The 19,063-nt window shown below is 35.5% G+C and overlaps 1 protein-coding gene across 4 annotated transcripts in view; it reads left to right on the top strand.

Moving 5' to 3' along the window:
- AOAH (acyloxyacyl hydrolase) overlaps window positions 1-19,063 on the top strand; it is a 225,556-nt gene that overhangs the window by 23,131 nt on the left and 183,362 nt on the right. For 3 of the 4 annotated variants that reach the window (XM_034963944.3, XM_003814970.5, XM_003814969.5), the window contains one exon: window positions 17,162-17,257. The exons of the other annotated variant lie outside the window; for it this stretch is intronic. In XM_034963944.3, the coding sequence (XP_034819835.1) occupies window positions 17,230-17,257 (28 nt within the window). In that variant the 5' untranslated portion in view covers window positions 17,162-17,229. The remainder of the gene's footprint in view (window positions 1-17,161; window positions 17,258-19,063) is intronic. 4 annotated transcript variants of the gene reach the window in all.

Below are 19,063 nucleotides of genomic sequence, written 5' to 3'. Positions count from 1 at the left end.
CTTCAATCAACAACAACATGATTATACTAGATTTTAAAAGGCAACATCTAAGTATACTCTGTCTGCTAGAGACAACTTTTAGACTCAAACACACAATAGGTTGAAAATAAAAGGATGGAAAAACATATATCATAAAAATAGTAACTGTAAGAGAATAGGGATAAATATATTAGTACCAGAAAAATACACTTTAAGATGTAGAATAATCCCCAAAACAAAAAGGTATATTTCATAATGAAAAAGGGGCTATTATATCAGGTAAGAAATAATAATTATTATATTTATATATAATATAATTGTCAATATTAATTATGTATATGAACTTAATTCAAAAGCCCCCAAATACTGAAAGAGTTGAAAAGAAAAACAGGCAATGCAACAGTAGAGTTGAAAATTTCAACACTCCTCTCTTCTTAATCGATAGAATTAAACAAAAAGTATGTAAAGATACAGAAGACCTGAATAACCCAACTAACTTGACCACCTAACATCTACAGAACACTCCATTCAATGACAACGAAGTATTCATGGACCATTCTCCAGGATTGACCATGTGTTATGCAATAAAGTAATTATCAATTCATTTTTAAAAATTGAAATCACATAAATATTTCTCAAATTAAATTAGAAATCAACAATAGAAAAAAGTTTGGAAATACCACAATAGGTGGAAGTAATACAACACACCTCCTTAAAAAAAATTTTAAAAAGACTCTGACAATTCAACAAAATAGCCCTAAATAACTCCATTAAAAAGTGGGCAAAGGACATGAATAGACATTTTTCAAAATAAGACATACAAATGGCCAACAAGCATATTAAAAAATGTTCAACATCACTAATCTTCAGAGAAATTCAAATTAAAACCACAATGAGATATCATCTTATGCTAGTTAGAATGGCTATTGTTAAAAAGTCAAAACATAACAGATGTTGAAAGGATGTAGAAGAAAGGGAAGGCTTATACACTGTTGGTGGGAATGCAAATTAGTACAACCTCTGTGGAAAACACAGTGAAGATTTCTCAAAAAACTAAAAATAGAACTACTTTTCAAACCATCAATCCCACTACTGGGCATCTACCTAAAGGAAAAGAAATCATTGTATCAGAAGACACCTGCTCATATGTTTCTGTTTATTGCAGCACTATTCACAATAGCAAAGATATGGAATTAATTAAGTGTCCATCAATGGATCATTGGATAAAGTATGGTGTGTATATATGTGTATAAATATACAATAAAATACTATTCAGCCATAAAAAAGAATGAAATCATGTCTTTTGCAACAACATGGATGGAACTGGAGGCCATTATCTTAAGCGAAACAACTCAGAAACACAAAGTCAGATATTAGACATTCTCACATATAAGCAGGAGCTAAATACTGTATACACATGAACATAGAGTGTGGAATAATTATGACTGATGAAGTGAAGGAAGGGAAAGGAGTGAGGAAAGAGAAATTACTTAATGGGTACAATGTACAATATTTGGGTGATGGTTACACAAAAAGCCCAGACTTTACCACTACACAATATATCCATGTAATAAAACTGCACTTATACCCCTTATATGTATACAATTGTTTTTTAAAAGAAAGATAAAAATGAGAAAAAGAAGAAATCAAAGGAAAATTACAAAATAAATATAAATCCATGCATTTACAGCCAATTCCATTTTTTGACAAAGACACTGGGAACATACAACCGGGAAAGAACAGTCTCTTCAATATGTGGCACGAGAAAACTGGATATCCATGTGCATAAGAATGAGACTAGACCCTTGTCTCTTACCATACACAAAAATCAAATCAAAATGGATTAAAAACTTAAATCTAAGACATGAAACTACAAAACTACTAGAAGAAAACATTGGGAGAGAACTCCAGGACATTAGTCTGAGCAAAGAATTTTTGTGTGTAAGACTTCAAAAGCACAGGCAACAAAAAGAAAATTAGACAAATGAGATTACATCAAGCTAAAAGCTTTCTGCACAGCAAAGAAACAATAAACAAAGTGAGGCCATAACCCACAGAATGGGAGAAAATATTTGCAAATTATCCATCCAACAAGAGATTAATAACAAGAATATATAAGAAGCTCAAATAGCTCAATAGCAAAAAAAAAAAACAAACAAATAATCCAATTTAAAAATGGGCAAATGGTTTGACTAGATATTTCTCAAAAAAGACATATACATGGACAACAAGTAGATGAAAAACATTCTCAACATCACTAATCATTAGAGAAATGCAAATCAAAACTACAATGAGATATGATATCACCCCCAGTTAAAAAGACAGGGAAGAATGCATGCTAGCAAGGATGTGGAGAAAGGGGAATCCTTGTTGGTGGGAATGTAAATTAATGCAGCCACTGTGGAAAACAGTAGGGAAGTTCCTCAAAAAACTGAAAATAGAACTACCATAAGATCCATCAATTCCACTGCTGTATTTATATTGGAAAGAAAGAAAATCAATATATTGAAGCAGTATCTGAACTCCCATGTTTACTGCAGCACCATTTACAATAGCCAAAATATGAACTCAACCTCAGTGCCCATCAATGGATGAACACATAAAGAAAATATGGTACGATACACAATGGAATATTATTCCACCGCAATAAAGAATGAAAGCCTGTCATTTGCAGCAACAAGGATGTAACTGGAGGTTCCTATATTAAGTAAAATAAGCCAAGCAAAAAAGACAATTATTGCATATTCTCACTCATACATGTGGGATAAAAAAAAATGGATCTCATAAAGATAGAGTAGCAGTGGTTAGCAGAGGCCAGGAAGAATAGGGGGAGGGGAGAATGAGGAGAGGTTGATTAATGGGTACAAATGCATACCTAGATAGAAGAAATAATACCCACTGTTCAATAGATTAGTAGAGTGACTAGTGTTTACAATAACCTATTGTGCATTTCAAAATAGTTAGAAGAGAATGATTCAAATGTTTCTAGCACAAATAAATGACCAATTTTTAAGATGATAGATATCCCAATTACACTGATTTATCTTTAAACATTATATGATTGTATTAATAATCACAGGTGCCCTGAAAATATGTATATCTATTATGTATCAATAAAAAATAGTAAAATTATTTGAAAATTAGAAAATAGTTTGGTCTAAGTGAAAATGAAAACATAATATATTAAAATCTATTGAATGCAGCTAAAGCAGTGCTTATGGAAAAATTTATAACTTTAAACACATATTAAAAAGAAAAATCTAAAATTAATAATATGTTTCCACCTCAAGAAGCCAGAAAATGAAGAATCCAAAGCCAAACTGAGTAGAAGGAAGGAAATAATAAAGATCAGAGCAGAAAATGGTAAATAAAAAGCAGGAATGCAATAGAGAGAATCGATGAAACCAAAATATAGTCCTTTTGAAATGATCAATAAAATTGATAAACCTTTAGCTAGATCATTTAAAAAGAAGACATAAAGCTACCATCAAAATCAAGAATAAAACAAGAGGGGACATCACTGTAGACCCAAAGGAAATTAAAAGGATCATAAGGAAAGATCGTAAACAATTTTGTGCCAAGAAGGTAGAGGGAAAGTTTAGATAAAATACACAAATTCTGAAAGGAGACATGATTTAAGAAAAAATAGAAAATATGAATAGACCTATACCAAGTAAAGAAATGGAATTCATAATTAGAAATTGTATTCGTTTCCTAGGGATGCTATAAAAACATTACCATAAATTAGGTGGCTGAAAATTACGAGACCTTATCCTCTTACAATTCTGAAAGCTGGAAGTCTGCACTTAGGTGTCACCTCTTTCTCCTAGCCTCTGGTGGTTGCCAGCAATCCTTCACATTCCTTGTCTTACAGCTGTGTAACTCCAGTCCTACCCACATCATCCCCTGGCCATTTTCCCTCTGTGTGTTTGTCTTCACGTGGCATTCTCTTCTCTGAGTGTGGTTCTCTCTTCTTAGAAGAACACTGGTCATTTTGGATTAAGGACCACTCTATCCTAGTATTACTTCATCTTAACTAATACATCTACAAGAACCCTATTTTATATAAAGCACATTCTGAAGTCCCAGGAAGGGCATGAATTTTAGGACACTGTTCAACCAGGTACAGAAAATCCCAAGCCTAGATGGCTTCACTAGTAAACTCTATAAGGTACTTAAAGTAGAAATAATGCCAATCCAACACAATTTCTTTCATAAAATAGAGGAGGAAGAAACACATTTCACTTTATTTTATGTTTTTCTGTCATGTAAATCCAGACAGAGACATCACAAGGAAAGAAAATAACAGACTTTTATAAACAGATGCAAAAACCCTTAACAAAATATTGACAAACTGAATCCAGCAACATGTAACACGAATAATATACCATGACCAAGTAGAGTCTATCCTAAAAATGCATGCTTATTTAACATCTGAAAAGCAATTAATGGAATGCACGAAATTAGTATAATAGAGGCCACAATTACATTGTCAGCCCAATAGAAGTAGGAAAATTATTTGAAAAAATTTGTCACCCATTTATGTTAAAATCTCTCAACAAATTATGAAAGAAAAGGTGACTTCCTCAACCTGATAAAGGACATCTATGAAAACCCTACTTGTGACTTTTTGTATTTAATGATAGCAGACTGAATGCTTACCTCCTAAGATCAGGAGGAAGGTAGAAATGTCCATTCTCACCACTTCTAGTCAACATTGTACTCAAGATTCTATTCAGTTTAATAAAAAAAGAAAAATAATAAAGGCATGCAGATTGGAAAGGAGTAAGTAAAACTGTATTGTCAGACAACATAATCCTAAATATAGAAAAATCCTAAGGTATCTACAAAAAAAACTACTAGAACTGATAAGCGAGTTTAGCAGGATTCAAAATTGATATACAAAAATTGATTTTTTTTTTTCTGGAGACGTAGCCTCGCTCTGTAGTCCAGGCTGGAGTACAGCGGCATGATCTCGGCTCACTGCAACCTCCGCCTCCCGGTCTCGGTTCAAGCAATTCTCCTGCCTCAGCCTCCCGAGTAGCTGGGATTACAGGCATGCACCACCATGCCCAGTTAATTTTTGTTTTTTTAGTAGAGACGGGGTTTCACCATGTTGGCCAGGCTGGTCTTGAACTCCTGACCTCATGATCCACCCGCCTCAGCCTCCCAAAGTGCTGGGATTACAGGCATGAGCCAATGCGCCCGGCTTGATTTTTTATTTATATTAGCACCAAACGTTTAAGAATTAAAATTAAGAAAACAATCTTACTCATAATTAATAAAAATACTTAAGAATAAGTTTAACAGCAGAAACGCTATTACTCTACACTGAAAATTACAAAACATTGCGAAGAGAAATTAAAGAAGGCTTTATGGAAATGAAGAAATGTGTCATGATTCAATAGTGTTAAGATGACTGCACTCTCCAAATTGATCTATAGATTAAACACAATTCTAATCAAAATCCTAATAGGAGTTTTTGTAGAAATTGGAAAACTGATTCTAAAATTTATATAGAAATTAAAAGAAGCCAGAACAGCCACAATTCTGAAGAATGGTATTGGAGAATTTACACTACCTGGTTTCAAAACTTACTGTAAGTACTACAGTAACTGATACACTGTGGTATTGGTGTGGGGACAGACACAGACAAGTGATACAAAATAGGAAGCCCAGAAATAAACTGGTACATTTATAGGCAACTGATTTTCAACCAAGTTTCCCAGATAATTCAATGGCAAGAGGGTAGTCTTTTAACAAATGGTTATGGAATAATGGGATTCTATATGTAAAAAAAGGATGAGGGAGAACTTAGATACTTATTTCAAACCTCATGCAATTGTGAACTCAAAATAGAATATAGACCTAAAGGTAAGAGCTAAAACTATAAAACTTCTAAAAGGAAATCTCCGTGACATTGAATGAGGCAAAGATTCTTAGCACTGTCCAAAAGGAAAAGTTGATAAGTTGTACTTTATCCAATTTAATCACTTTGCTCTCCGGAAAGCATCATTAGAAAACCAAAAGATTAGCCACAGACTTGGAAGCAATACTTGCAAATCCCATAGACGTTAGTATAGCAATGATTGTTTTAATTAACATGATTGATAATTTTCAATTTGGAAGGATGCTGTTTTAATATATGTAGTGTGGCACTTAGGAGGATATAAATTTTAAAGTAAAATAGTTCAGAATTTGAATCACTGGTTAGCCACTGCTGATCTGAAAGGATTAAAGTACATTGCTTAACCTTTCTGGGCCTCAGATTTCTAAGGAAATCTGGAAAGAAGCAATCTCATGAGAACATTGTGAAGATTAAATGAGATAGAATTTGTAAAAAACGCCTGGCAGACAGCCTGAAACACAAAATGGTATTCTAGAAATTTTCGTATTTCATGTTGTCCCAAAATGTATTAAGGTAGAAGGCAGCTATTAAGAAGCATATTTAATAAGTTATGTTTGATAAAATAGAATTTGCTTTTTTCTAATTATAAAAGAATGCATGGTTTTCACAGAGATTTGGATATAGAAGAGTACTTTTAAAAAATATAATCAATTGCAATTCCCAAATCCTGATGATCACTATTGATATTTTGGTATTTTGGTATATGTTCTTTCAAAATTGTCTAGGTATACATTTGTGGGCTTTGGATCTTGTTCTATTCATTTGTTATATTTCTAAATTTGAACAGTTAAATAGACAGTCAACAAAACAATTGCGAAAATTTTGGCAGTAGTAAGCATTTGTTGTCAGTTGAAAACTTTCCACCTTAGCAAGTAGGTTTGTGTATAAAGACAGAATAATATTGGGCAGAGTGTAAAATTATTTTTCTCTCTCTCTCTCTCCCTCTCTCCCTATCTATTTACCTATATATCCATTCCATCCATCATCTGTCTATCCTCTTTGCAACCATTCATCCATCAATCTATCCATCCACTCATCCATTCATTTTTCTATCATCTATCCATCCATTCTCTATATCTTTATATGTCTAACTATTGGTCTTAGAATGCAAATATTGAAGTGAGTTGAAAAATGAAGTTACATTCTTCTGAAAGAAAAATCGATTGATTAATTTCTTTAATAATAAAATATGGAGTTGTCATTTCGGTTTATACAGAGGACATTTTTTATAACTTCAATGAAGTAAATCTCAGCTCCAACATTTGACAAAAATGTATATAAAGCATACCTTGAGATAAAGGAATTTTTAAAAAAATATAGTATAGACAAAAGTGTATTGAAAAGGACAATATTTTCATTATCTAATTATTTCTGAGTGGTTTTTTGTTTTGTTTTGAGATGGAGTTTTGCTCTTGTCACCCAGGCCGGAGTGCAATCTCGGCTCACTGCAACCTCCACCTCCAGGGTTCAAGCTATTCTTCTGCCTCAGCCTCCCAAGTAGCTGGGATTACTGGTGCATGCCACCACACCTGGCTTATTTTTTGTATTTTTAACAGGGACAGGATTTTACCATGTTGGGCAGGCTGGTCTCAGACTCCTGACCTCAGGTGATCCGCCCGCCTCAGCCTCCCAAAGTACTGGGATTACAGGCGTGAGCCACCACACCTGGCCCTGAGTGCATTAGGCTTTCACAGGGTCTTGCTAAGTAAAATAGTAACTGCTATAAATTTTTTTGCATACTCCCCCCGCAAAAAAATGAGAAAGTAAAAGATGATTGATTTAACATATTTTTATAAGTCAGGTAGTATCTAGTTCTTTGCTTTCAGTAAAATGGAAGGGGAACTTAATGAAATTGTCAGTTTATAGACCATTTAAAATAATGTTCAATGATAGTTCACTCCAACATGTTTGGCATTTACCTCAGAAGAAGTTCAAAGAATTCTGTGACATTGCTATATCAAAGGTCCTTCAATTCTGATCTATTTATTCAAGTAAACATGTTTCTCAGTACTTACGTGTTTAACAATGAAAAAGAGGAACACAAGTGATGCTGAACTTTGTCACTTTACATGAATAAGTGGTATTTCTCAACAGACATAGGTACCAATTAAAAAGTCTCAAAAATGTCATTAAGAGGTGCAATTCCAATAACATTTTACCTTTATCGCCTAATAATAGTTTATCAAATTGGCAATCTGTTGCTTAGATAAGCTAATTTTACTAACAAAGAAAGCTCAATCCAGACTCCAAACTTGAAGTATCACAGGAAATTAAAATTTTTAAGTTTTATACATGTTTTTGTATTGAGATCAATACTAATACTTTATTGATCAATAGTGTGATCAAAAAAATAATTTCAACTATAAAAATACATTAAATTTGGATAAAATTCTGGGTTGAAGAAGAATTCAAGGAGGTGGGCTTTTCAATTCAAGAAGAGGAATTATCAGTGCAAAATTAATCTGTGAAATAAGATTAAAGTCTCATTTTTAAGTGGATGAGACTAGGTAGAAGTCACTATAGTATTTAGATACCTTTGGATACACATAGAAAGTTACTGTAACAGTTCCACTGTAATATTTACAGTCTGTCCAAATTTATATCTTTTGTAACTAGATTGATATCCATTAATAATTTCTTGATATCCATTAAAATGTGTAAGTTCGTAGTTTTTCAAATTTATTTTAGAAGATACAGAGCAAAACATTGAAAACCATTAGTTCACAGTCTGCACTCTAGACTACTTCTTGAAGCCTATAGTCTGTAGTATGGCCTTCAAGGTGCTTCACAATCTAGCCCCTTCCTACCTCTCTCACTCTTCCATTCCCACTGACTCTGAATTTTAGCTTTGGCCAACTCTTCTATTTCTTACCTCCAATTCTTAAAAAATCCTACACTTTTTTAAGAGTAGGAAAGCTTTTTCTCCTTTTTCTGATGAATGAGTTCCTCCTATCCCTTAAGACTCAGCTCCTCTGAGAGGCTATCACTGAGAGGTTACACCAGTGTGTCCCCAAAGCACTACCAGGTTCCTCTATCACAATACTTACGGGTTTCTGGGATTGTTTATTTAGATATCAGTTTGCCCCACCTGTCTGTGACTTCTTTTATTCATATGTGTCTCTTCAAGCTTCTGGGCACATAGTACGTGCTGAAAAGTACACGTTGAATAAACGACAGGATGAATGTGTCCTGACATCTTCACTTTCATTTTTAGTATATTTCTAAATCAGCTAAACCAGTCACCTTATGTCTCTTAACACAGCCTGCTCATTTCTTCTCACGCCTTGCTTGGGCTCTGCTCACTTATCAATGCCCTAAGCCTTTGTTTTCACCACTAATTGCCCAAAACAGTGCCTCTCTGGTTGACAATGTTCTTGGCAACGTTGGCAATTTTGAACCCACTGAGCATTTTCTCATAAAAAAAAATGTTTCAAGTAGTAGTTAGGTTAGGCCACAGAGTCTAATCTACTCAAATGTAATGAAAACACTAGTTGTCTGCAATAAAAGAAGATTCAGCCCTATGAAAGTAAAAATGTTGTTGATAATGCAACATATTTTTCAAAGATGAGCTTCTGTGCCTTTATTTTTCAAAGAGTTCGTGGAGAAGATGTGTCTTCCCTGTGGTGGCCTTAGTAGACGGGAGAGGAACTAATGTTTGCTAAATGCCTGCTCCGTGCCAGGCACCATGTGCATTTTATGTGTGGTATCACGTAAGCCTCATGACACTTTTGCCAGATGTACAGATAGCCTTTGCTGTATTACAAACCACCCCACACTTACACAACCATCATTTATGAGCCCAAGATATTCTGTGAGCTGGGCACAGTTGGATAATTCTTCAGTTGGTCTCCTGGGGCTCACTCCTGCAGCTGCGCTCAGCTGGTAGATGATGAAATGGCAGGGACAGGGTGATCTGGAATGATCTAGGTGATCTGCTGGCTGAAGCACCTCGGTTTTCCGTCATGGGGCCTTTCCAGCAGGTTGGCTCAGGCTCACAGCTGCAGTGTCAAAGAGGGCAAAAGTGGAAGCTGAAAAGCTGTTGGAGGACTCAGTTACAATCTGACACACTGTCCCTTCCTTCACATACTAGTCAAAGCAAGTCACAAGGCCAGATTCAAAGGGCTGGGATATAGACACCATCACTTCATGGGAGGAAGTGCAAAAGTATATGTGGCTGTTTCCAATATACCAAACAAGGGGCATTGTTATTCCATTCCATGGGTGCCAAAATCCTACCAAATGCACCAATTCATAAGTAATAGAAGGGGTATTTGAGTCCAGGTCTCTCTGACCTCCCAATTCTTCTACTCTCTACTATACCAGAGCACCTTAGGTAGCCTTCCTTTTCCTCCTTTCCATTCTCTTTCTCCTCCTTTGTCTCTCTCTATCCATGTCCAGACTCTAAGATGAGGAAGCAGGAGAAAGAAAGGGTAAGGTGCAATGAGATTCACACCAGCGCTGTGTGCCACGCTCTCTGAGTAACTAGCATCTTAGGGAAACAAGGCCAGCAGTAAGATACATTTTAGGTGATTATTTTTACACCTTTCTTTCTTGTTTTCTTTTCACCAAATATTGTGTTCAAGTCTCAATTTCCCCTGTTACTAGCTGTATACTTGGCAAGGTACTTATCCACTCAGCCTCCATGTGCTCATCTGTAAAATGAGAGTAATAATTCGTAGATCTGTGAGTTGTTGTGAAGTTCGAATGGGATAATAATATATGCAAAAAACATTTTGAAAACCATAAGGCACACTCTAGCAATGTGATGAATTATTCATGCTTCTACTCGGGGTCAAAAAGGAAGTATAGTCATGCTGACTGTGGCTCTGACAACTGCCAGGTGCTTTCAAGGCTTTTCAGCAAAGTGTGGGTTTCAGACAAATGGGAAATCTAATAGACCACTCTCTGCAGTTGGCTGTATTTCCAGCCAGCACAGATATGATTATAATTAGAGTTTCAAGAGCCTGTTTCACATCAAAAGGATTCCTTGGCCCAGTCTGCAGTCTACCTGAGGTATGTGGCCAGACGTGATCCCTCTGGCAGGTGTTTTTATTCGGGCCCATTTGCTTCTTTTCCTGTGCTACCAGGAGTGTCTGTTTCTATTGTACTCATTATTTTCAGATACCAGGTGAGAAGAGATTTTCCATATGTGAGATTTCAGATGGTGACCACTGAGCAAAATGCATAGCTCTCGCCCCCTCTTCTCACTTCCTAAATGAACAGCAACTCTGACAAATTCACTTTAACAGAGCCAGGCCTTTTATTAGCAGCCAGAGAATAGTCTGTAATGGTAGGAATTACTCTGCCCGTGCATCTCTCCCAGGAAAAACATTCGTTAGCCTGTCAAGGAAGTGAAACCTCTTATTAGAAACTGTAGAAAAGTCAGTTTCTCCATTTTTGCTGCTAAAGGATTCAGAACACATCTCACTGCACACCTGAAATTAACAATTCAACTGGAAGGGGAGGTGAGCCCACTGGAGACAGGCAGAGATGGCTGAGTGAGCAGGACTCCAGATCAGAGCTGAGCCCAACCTGGGTGTTCATGATTTCAAACCCCATTATGGCCTTTCCTGCAGGGTCCTTTTGATCATCATAACTCTTCACTGGGCAAAGTGACGATAGCGGTAAGACTCACCCAGTGTTCAGAGACAGATAATTTTTTTTTGCTTCTTTTTATCTAGCAAATGATTTTCCAATTTTAGCCAGCAGTGCTGAGAAGCCACAACTGTCGTAAGAGTCCTTGATGGGATTTCTCTGAGTAAAATTCAGAAGAAAAGCCCATATGTGTAAGTACAAAGAAGCAGGCTGGTTTCAAGCTGCCCCATTCGCTTTGCATTTATCCTTCTAAGCCACGGATTAAAACAAATGCTAATGATGGAGTTGAATTTTCAGGGAAAGGAAACAGCATCCAAGGTTTATGATCACTGGGGTCATAGGAATGGAGACTCCTCAAGGACAAATTCCAAGGAAAGGTCACCTTATGCCCTACGATCACCCACTATTCCTGCTGCACCAAACTATTGTTGGTTTTCAATTCTTGCATCTCATCAAGTCTATTATGCCATTGATTGCAAGAATATTATTTTAGGTATTAACGAGAAAGAAAAGTTGCTGCTAATTAAAGTGAGAAACATATGGAGAAATATACCAGGCTGTTTCAGGCCACTAAGTCTTTTTTCTCTCTTGGGAGTGCCTCTTCTCTCACCAGCTCTTCTCCTGCCTGTTATGGTCTCTCCAAAATCACATCTTCCCTAGCTTTTGACCGGTATTTACCATCCAGTTCATGTGATTTTTGGAAGTTCATTGTGAGCTTCCTGTGAACAAAGATCATATTCTATTCACCTGGGGCCCATCAAAGCCATGGGAGGACACAATGCTCCAGCACTTCTGCCCCTTCAGCCACTTGAGGATGCAGCAGAAGGTGCCATCTATGAAGGAGAGGGCAAGCCCTCACCAGATACCAAATCATCTGGTGCCTTGATTTTAATTTCCCAGCCTCCAAAACTATGAGAAATGAATTTCTAATATTAGAAATTACACAGTCTCAGGTATTTTGTTATAGCTGCATGAACAGACTAACATACAACCCAGTCTCCACCATATTCTTCCTTGATTGTGAGCAGCAGCACATCATGACCACTTGCTACAGAAGCTGCTGTTTGGCTCTAGAGAGGGCACTGGTTGTTTCATGCCAGAATGAGGAGTGGAGCCATGTTCACAAGTGGAGACTGGAACAGAGAGGAAGCAACTTGGGTGAGATGACTGAGCTGGGAAGCAACTAAAGGTGCATCCATTAGCCGTTTGCTAGGGAGCCCCCAGCAACCAACCACTGCAGTGTAACTCATGTGGCTCTTCACTTGAGGCCAGGAGTTCGAGACCAACCTGGCCAACATAGCAAGACCTCATCTCATATATATCTATATACACATACATATGTGTGTGTATGTATATATACATCTATATGTACATACACATATACATGTGTATATACACACAAGTATACCCATATACATGTGTATATACACACAAGTATACCCATATACATGTGTATATACACACATGTATACCCATATACATGTGTATATATACACATGTATACCCATGTATATATACACATATACCCATGTGTATATGTATATGTGTATATATACACATGTATACACATATGCATGTGTATATATACACATATACCCATGTGTATATGTATATGTGTATATATACACATGTATACACATATGCATGTGTATATATACACATGTATACACATATGCATGTGTATATATACACATGTATACACATATGCATGTGTATATATACACATGTATACACATATGCATGTGTATATATACACATGTATACACATATGCATGTGTATATATACACATGTATACACATATGCATGTGTATATATACACATGTATACACATATGCATGTGTATATATACACATGTATACACATATGCATGTGTATATATACACATGTATACACATATGCATGTGTATATATACACATGTATACACATATGCATGTGTATATATACACATGTATACACATATGCATGTGTATATATACACATGTATACACATATGCATGTGTATATATACACATGTATACACATATGCATGTGTATATATACACATATACCCATGTGTATATGTATATGTGTATATATACACATGTATACACATATGCATGTGTATATATACACATGTATACACATATGCATGTGTATATATACACATGTATACACATATGCATGTGTATATATACACATGTATACACATATGCATGTGTATATATACACATGTATACACATATGCATGTGTATATATACACATGTATACACATATGCATGTGTATATATACACATGTATACACATATGCATGTGTATATATACACATGTATACACATATGCATGTGTATATATACACATGTATACACATATGCATGTGTATATATACACATATACCCATGTGTATATGTATATGTGTATATATACACATGTATACACATATGCATGTGTATATATACACATGTATACACATATGCATGTGTATATATACACATGTATACACATATGCATGTGTATATATACACATGTATACACATATGCATGTGTATATATACACATGTATACACATATGCATGTGTATATATACACATGTATACACATATGCATGTGTATATATACACATGTATACACATATGCATGTGTATATATACACATGTATACACATATGCATGTGTATATATACACATGTATACACATATGCATGTGTATATATACACATGTATACACATATGCATGTGTATATATACACATGTATACACATATGCATGTGTATATATACACATGTATACACATATGCATGTGTATATATACACATGTATACACATATGCATGTGTATATATACACATGTATACACATATGCATGTGTATATATACACATGTATACACATATGCATGTGTATATATACACATGTATACACATATGCATGTGTATATATACACATGTATACACATATGCATGTGTATATATACACATGTATACACATATGCATGTGTATATATACACATGTATACACATATGCATGTGTATATATACACATGTATACACATATGCATGTGTATATATACACATGTATACACATATGCATGTGTATATATACACATGTATACACATATGCATGTGTATATATACACATGTATACACATATGCATGTGTATATATACACATGTATACACATATGCATGTGTATATATACACATGTATACACATATGCATGTGTATATATACACATGTATACACATATGCATGTGTATATATACACATGTATACACATATGCATGTGTATATATACACATGTATACACATATGCATGTGTATATATACACATGTATACACATATGCATGTGTATATATACACATGTATACACATATGCATGTGTATATATACACATGTATACACATATGCATGTGTATATATACACATGTATACACATATGCATGTGTATATATACACATGTATACACATATGCATGTGTATATATACACATGTATACACATATGCATGTGTATATATACACATGTATACACATATGCATGTGTATATATACACATGTATACACATATGCATGTGTATATATACACATGTATACACATATGCATGTGTATATATACACATGTATACACATATGCATGTGTATATATACACATGTATACACATATGCATGTGTATATACACATAAATATATGTGTGTGTGTGTATATATATATATATACTCAACTTAAAGTCTCTTGCCTTTATTCTCCAACCCAGGCACTGTGCCAGGAACTCAGAGTTAGAGATGGTAAGACCCCATTCCTGCCCTTGAGGAACATATGGTCTAACTCTAAACTCTTAGAAATAAAGTTTCAGAAAGGTAGGTACCTTGTTCAAAGTCACACCATTTGTAAGTGGCTGGTCCAGTACTTGAACTCAAGTTTATGTCAAAGCCTCTCTCTCTTCAACTACACCATACTGCACCCTCTTATCACATAGCAATATAATTACTTATCATTATTTTTTAGTTGTAGTTATTAAAATTTATTTAGCTCTCTAATAATTTATTTATTATCAGAGACATAAACTAGGGTGTAAAAGTACATTATTAATGCCAAAAATATTTACTTGTATTAAATGTATTGGATATATTCATAATAAAAGTGAAATTGGTTATCTCTCTCTGGGTGGGTTGAGTGATGTTTATTATCTTTTCTTATACTGTTCTGTATTTTGTAAAATTTAAAAAATAAGGTTGCATTGTGTTTATATTTTTTGAAAAGTTATTTTAAAAATAAAACAAATATATATGAAAATGCAAGACCATAAAGTGCTGATAAGCGTCAGCTACTAAATTAATTGCAATGTAATGAAATCCTCGAGTGCCATGCATTAGGTTAGAAACACAGCCAATCAACCTTGATAATTAATGGTGATCAATGCATCCTTAAGTAGGTACTCTCAGAGCCCAGGAAGACCGTGGTAATCCAGATTTCACTGTCAGAGATGTGGTGAACCTTTCTCTTTGTCCAGAGAGAGGGGAGAGAACATCGAGGCCAAAACACCATCAGATATTGCAGCATCTAGAAAGTAGAAGACTCTCGTTTCTTCACTGGCAATCTCTCATTTTATAGAAGATTTTACATCTTTATGTATAGGAATGTCCAATTTTATTGTTCATATCCGTTATCAGCCACCTTCCCTCAAGGAATCCTACTGGGAATTTGGTTTAAATGACACCACGTATGTAAATCTGGGTCTCTAGCTCCTTGCACCGATGGACAATCAAGAGCCTACTGCTGGCCCGGACTCCTTGGAACATTTTGTAGGACATAAACCTTCCTTTGCCTCCTTAGAAATGAACCTCTGCCAGCAAGTGTCCACTCTTCTTACTGCAATGATATCTATAAATTTCTTCTCACATACTTACTGATCTTTGACCAACCACTTGTTTATACGAAAAAAAGAGTCCCTTTTCTTTGGAAAAAAAAAAAGGTTTGGTTTTCCCCTGCTGCTCAGTAAGTTAAGGCAAGTGATAGAATCTTCTAGGAATGTCAGCCTAGGAGCTCTAGGCATTCACACTTACCACATATCAAAGTAACAGAAGGAATATATTCCTAACTTAATGCAAGTGTCCACCTAGACACTTATCATGTTCATGCATGCTTTCAAGTAGTATGCTTTATAGCTGTGAGGCAAAATAATATTTTACAGTGTGTTATGATTTCAAAGACACACTCAGTCTCACTTTTATCTCATTTAACCATCACAGCAGCCCTATGGGAAACATATTACCTGCTTCGCAAGGAGGAAACCAGGTTCAGAAAGGCCACATGGTGAGTTCAAGATTACTAAGTCAGGACTCAATCCTAGATCTTTCAACTTCAAATGCCAGGCAATTTCCACCGCTTTTCCAAAATTAAAAATTTTATCCTGGATTCTCCTTCTACCAAGCGAATGTGTAGGATGGGAACAATCCTATTCTGCAGCCATCTACTGCAGAAAGGAGAGAAAGTTGGGGGGGAGAGAAGCTAATATCTATTGAGCTTCTGCTCCATGTGGGCTGTTTTCCTTGCACTATCTCATTTAAACATCATCACTTTCTCTGTTTTGGAAAGGTTGGCCTTCTTAAGGACACACACACACACACGCGTCCTTTCTTTCTCCTGTCCCTCCAGTTCAGTTTTCTGTGTGACACAGATTACATGTTCTTCTCCTCCCTGGCAGGGTGTGTGCTGGTGGTGTCTGTAATAGAACAGCTTGCTCAAGTCCACAACTCGACGGTCCAGGCCTCGATGGAGAGACTGTGCAGCTACCTGCCTGGTAAATATGGGACGAGTCATACTGCTGAGGGTCTGCTTGTCCTCTCACTCATGAGTCATGATGACTGCCTTTACTTCCTGCCCACACTTACAGAGAAGAATCTGATTATGCTATTTCTGTGGGTTGATATTCTTGTGGGGCTTATAGAAATTAAAACCAAAAAAAAATGCTCTGGGCAACTTCTCCCTGACATTCATTTTCCATCATGGCACAATGAAATTGCTGTGGACCCTTAGGGAATAAAATGTTGAATGGCCAATTGTTGTTTAATGTGTTACATTAATAATAATTTGCCTACTTACTGATCATTGCCTTAAGTACTAAGAAGTCAAAATAATGAATAACTTCCAATAATTTTGTGTTAACTTGACCAACATTCACATACCAAGATGTACACCTAGCCCTACCAACACAGAACTTTGGGTTGAGAGGACAACTGATCTCAAAATTTCAAATGGGAAAATAATCTAGAACATTTCATTAATTTAAACTAGATCTCAATAAAATACCTTATACATCCACCAAAGGTAGAAACTGATTGGTGGTTCCAGCAAGTTGCATAATTGTTTTTCAATATTAGTAGAAATAAAATATTAATCATATTTCCATTATAGAATACTGTTACTTGAACAGTCGTAATGAATAAACTTCTTTGACAGTCAAATTTTTATTCACTTAATGGGAACTAATTCATCTAGGGTGCCTACATTATTTTTTCTGTTAAGTAAGGTAGTTGGAATAATGGCAATTGTATCTTTGATTGACACAGTATGCTGTGCCAATAGCATCAAAGTCTTTTCAGAGAAGTTATTGCGTTTAGTCATAATATGCATTCACAGGCTAAAATGTTTAGAATTCAAAAACAAAGACTGGGAGAGGATAATACACAAACACATGTGTTTAGAATGTCCCAAATAGACCATTAAGATTTTTAACATATTCAGGTCATAATTACATCTTTCTTTTGTGAAGTTAAAACATGGCAGCTAAACTTCAGCTTTCCCTTCTTCCAGTTCCATTCTCCCCTGCCCCACCTCCCTAGAAGGAACTCTTCACATGAACTTAATGGGTATCATTCTTGTCAGATTTTATATTTACACATTCACTTGTATGGATTCATGAATAATGTGTAATATTGTTTTGCCAGTAATGTTTTTGGTTTTTCTTTGTAAAAACAAGACAAATGTAGAAAACCATGCAAAGCAAATGTATAGCTTCATCAGTTACTGAAAGATGAATGCCCTAGGAAACATAGCCTGGGTCAAGAAAGAACAGATCAGTGGCCTCCCCTGAAGTCCCATCCACATGCTCCATCCCATCCTCCCCCTGCAAAAAGCTCAATATGCTGATTTTTATGGTAAAATTATTTTATTTATAGCTTTATCACTCAGTGAGCATCCCTAGATATCGTAACCTTGCCCGGTATTTAAATGTTTGATGTGTCTTTTGAGTCTATTTTAATCTATAAGTTTCCTTTCCATCCCTTCCTTTTTCTTATCACTTAGCTGTGGAATTTGACCTGTAGAGTTTCCCACAGTCTGGATGGTGTTGATTGCATTCCTTTAGTATAATTGAGTATGTTTCTCTGTGCTCTGTATTTCCTGAAAATTGACAGCTTGATCAGAGGTTTGATCCTATTCCAATCTGATTTCTTTGACAAGCCTATAAATGATATTGTTTTCCTTCATCAGGAGGCCGCCATAGGTGCTTTTATCTTTCATGTTTTCTTTTCTCTCTTCTTCTTCTTCTTTTTTTTTTTTTTTTTTTTTTGAGACAAGGTCTCAGTCTGTCGCCCAGGCTGGACTG

This window comes from Pan paniscus, chromosome 6 (assembly GCF_029289425.2).
Source record: "Pan paniscus chromosome 6, NHGRI_mPanPan1-v2.0_pri, whole genome shotgun sequence".
NCBI classification, from domain to species: Eukaryota; Metazoa; Chordata; class Mammalia; order Primates; family Hominidae; genus Pan; species Pan paniscus.
This window is presented reverse-complemented; position numbering and strand designations above follow the sequence as displayed.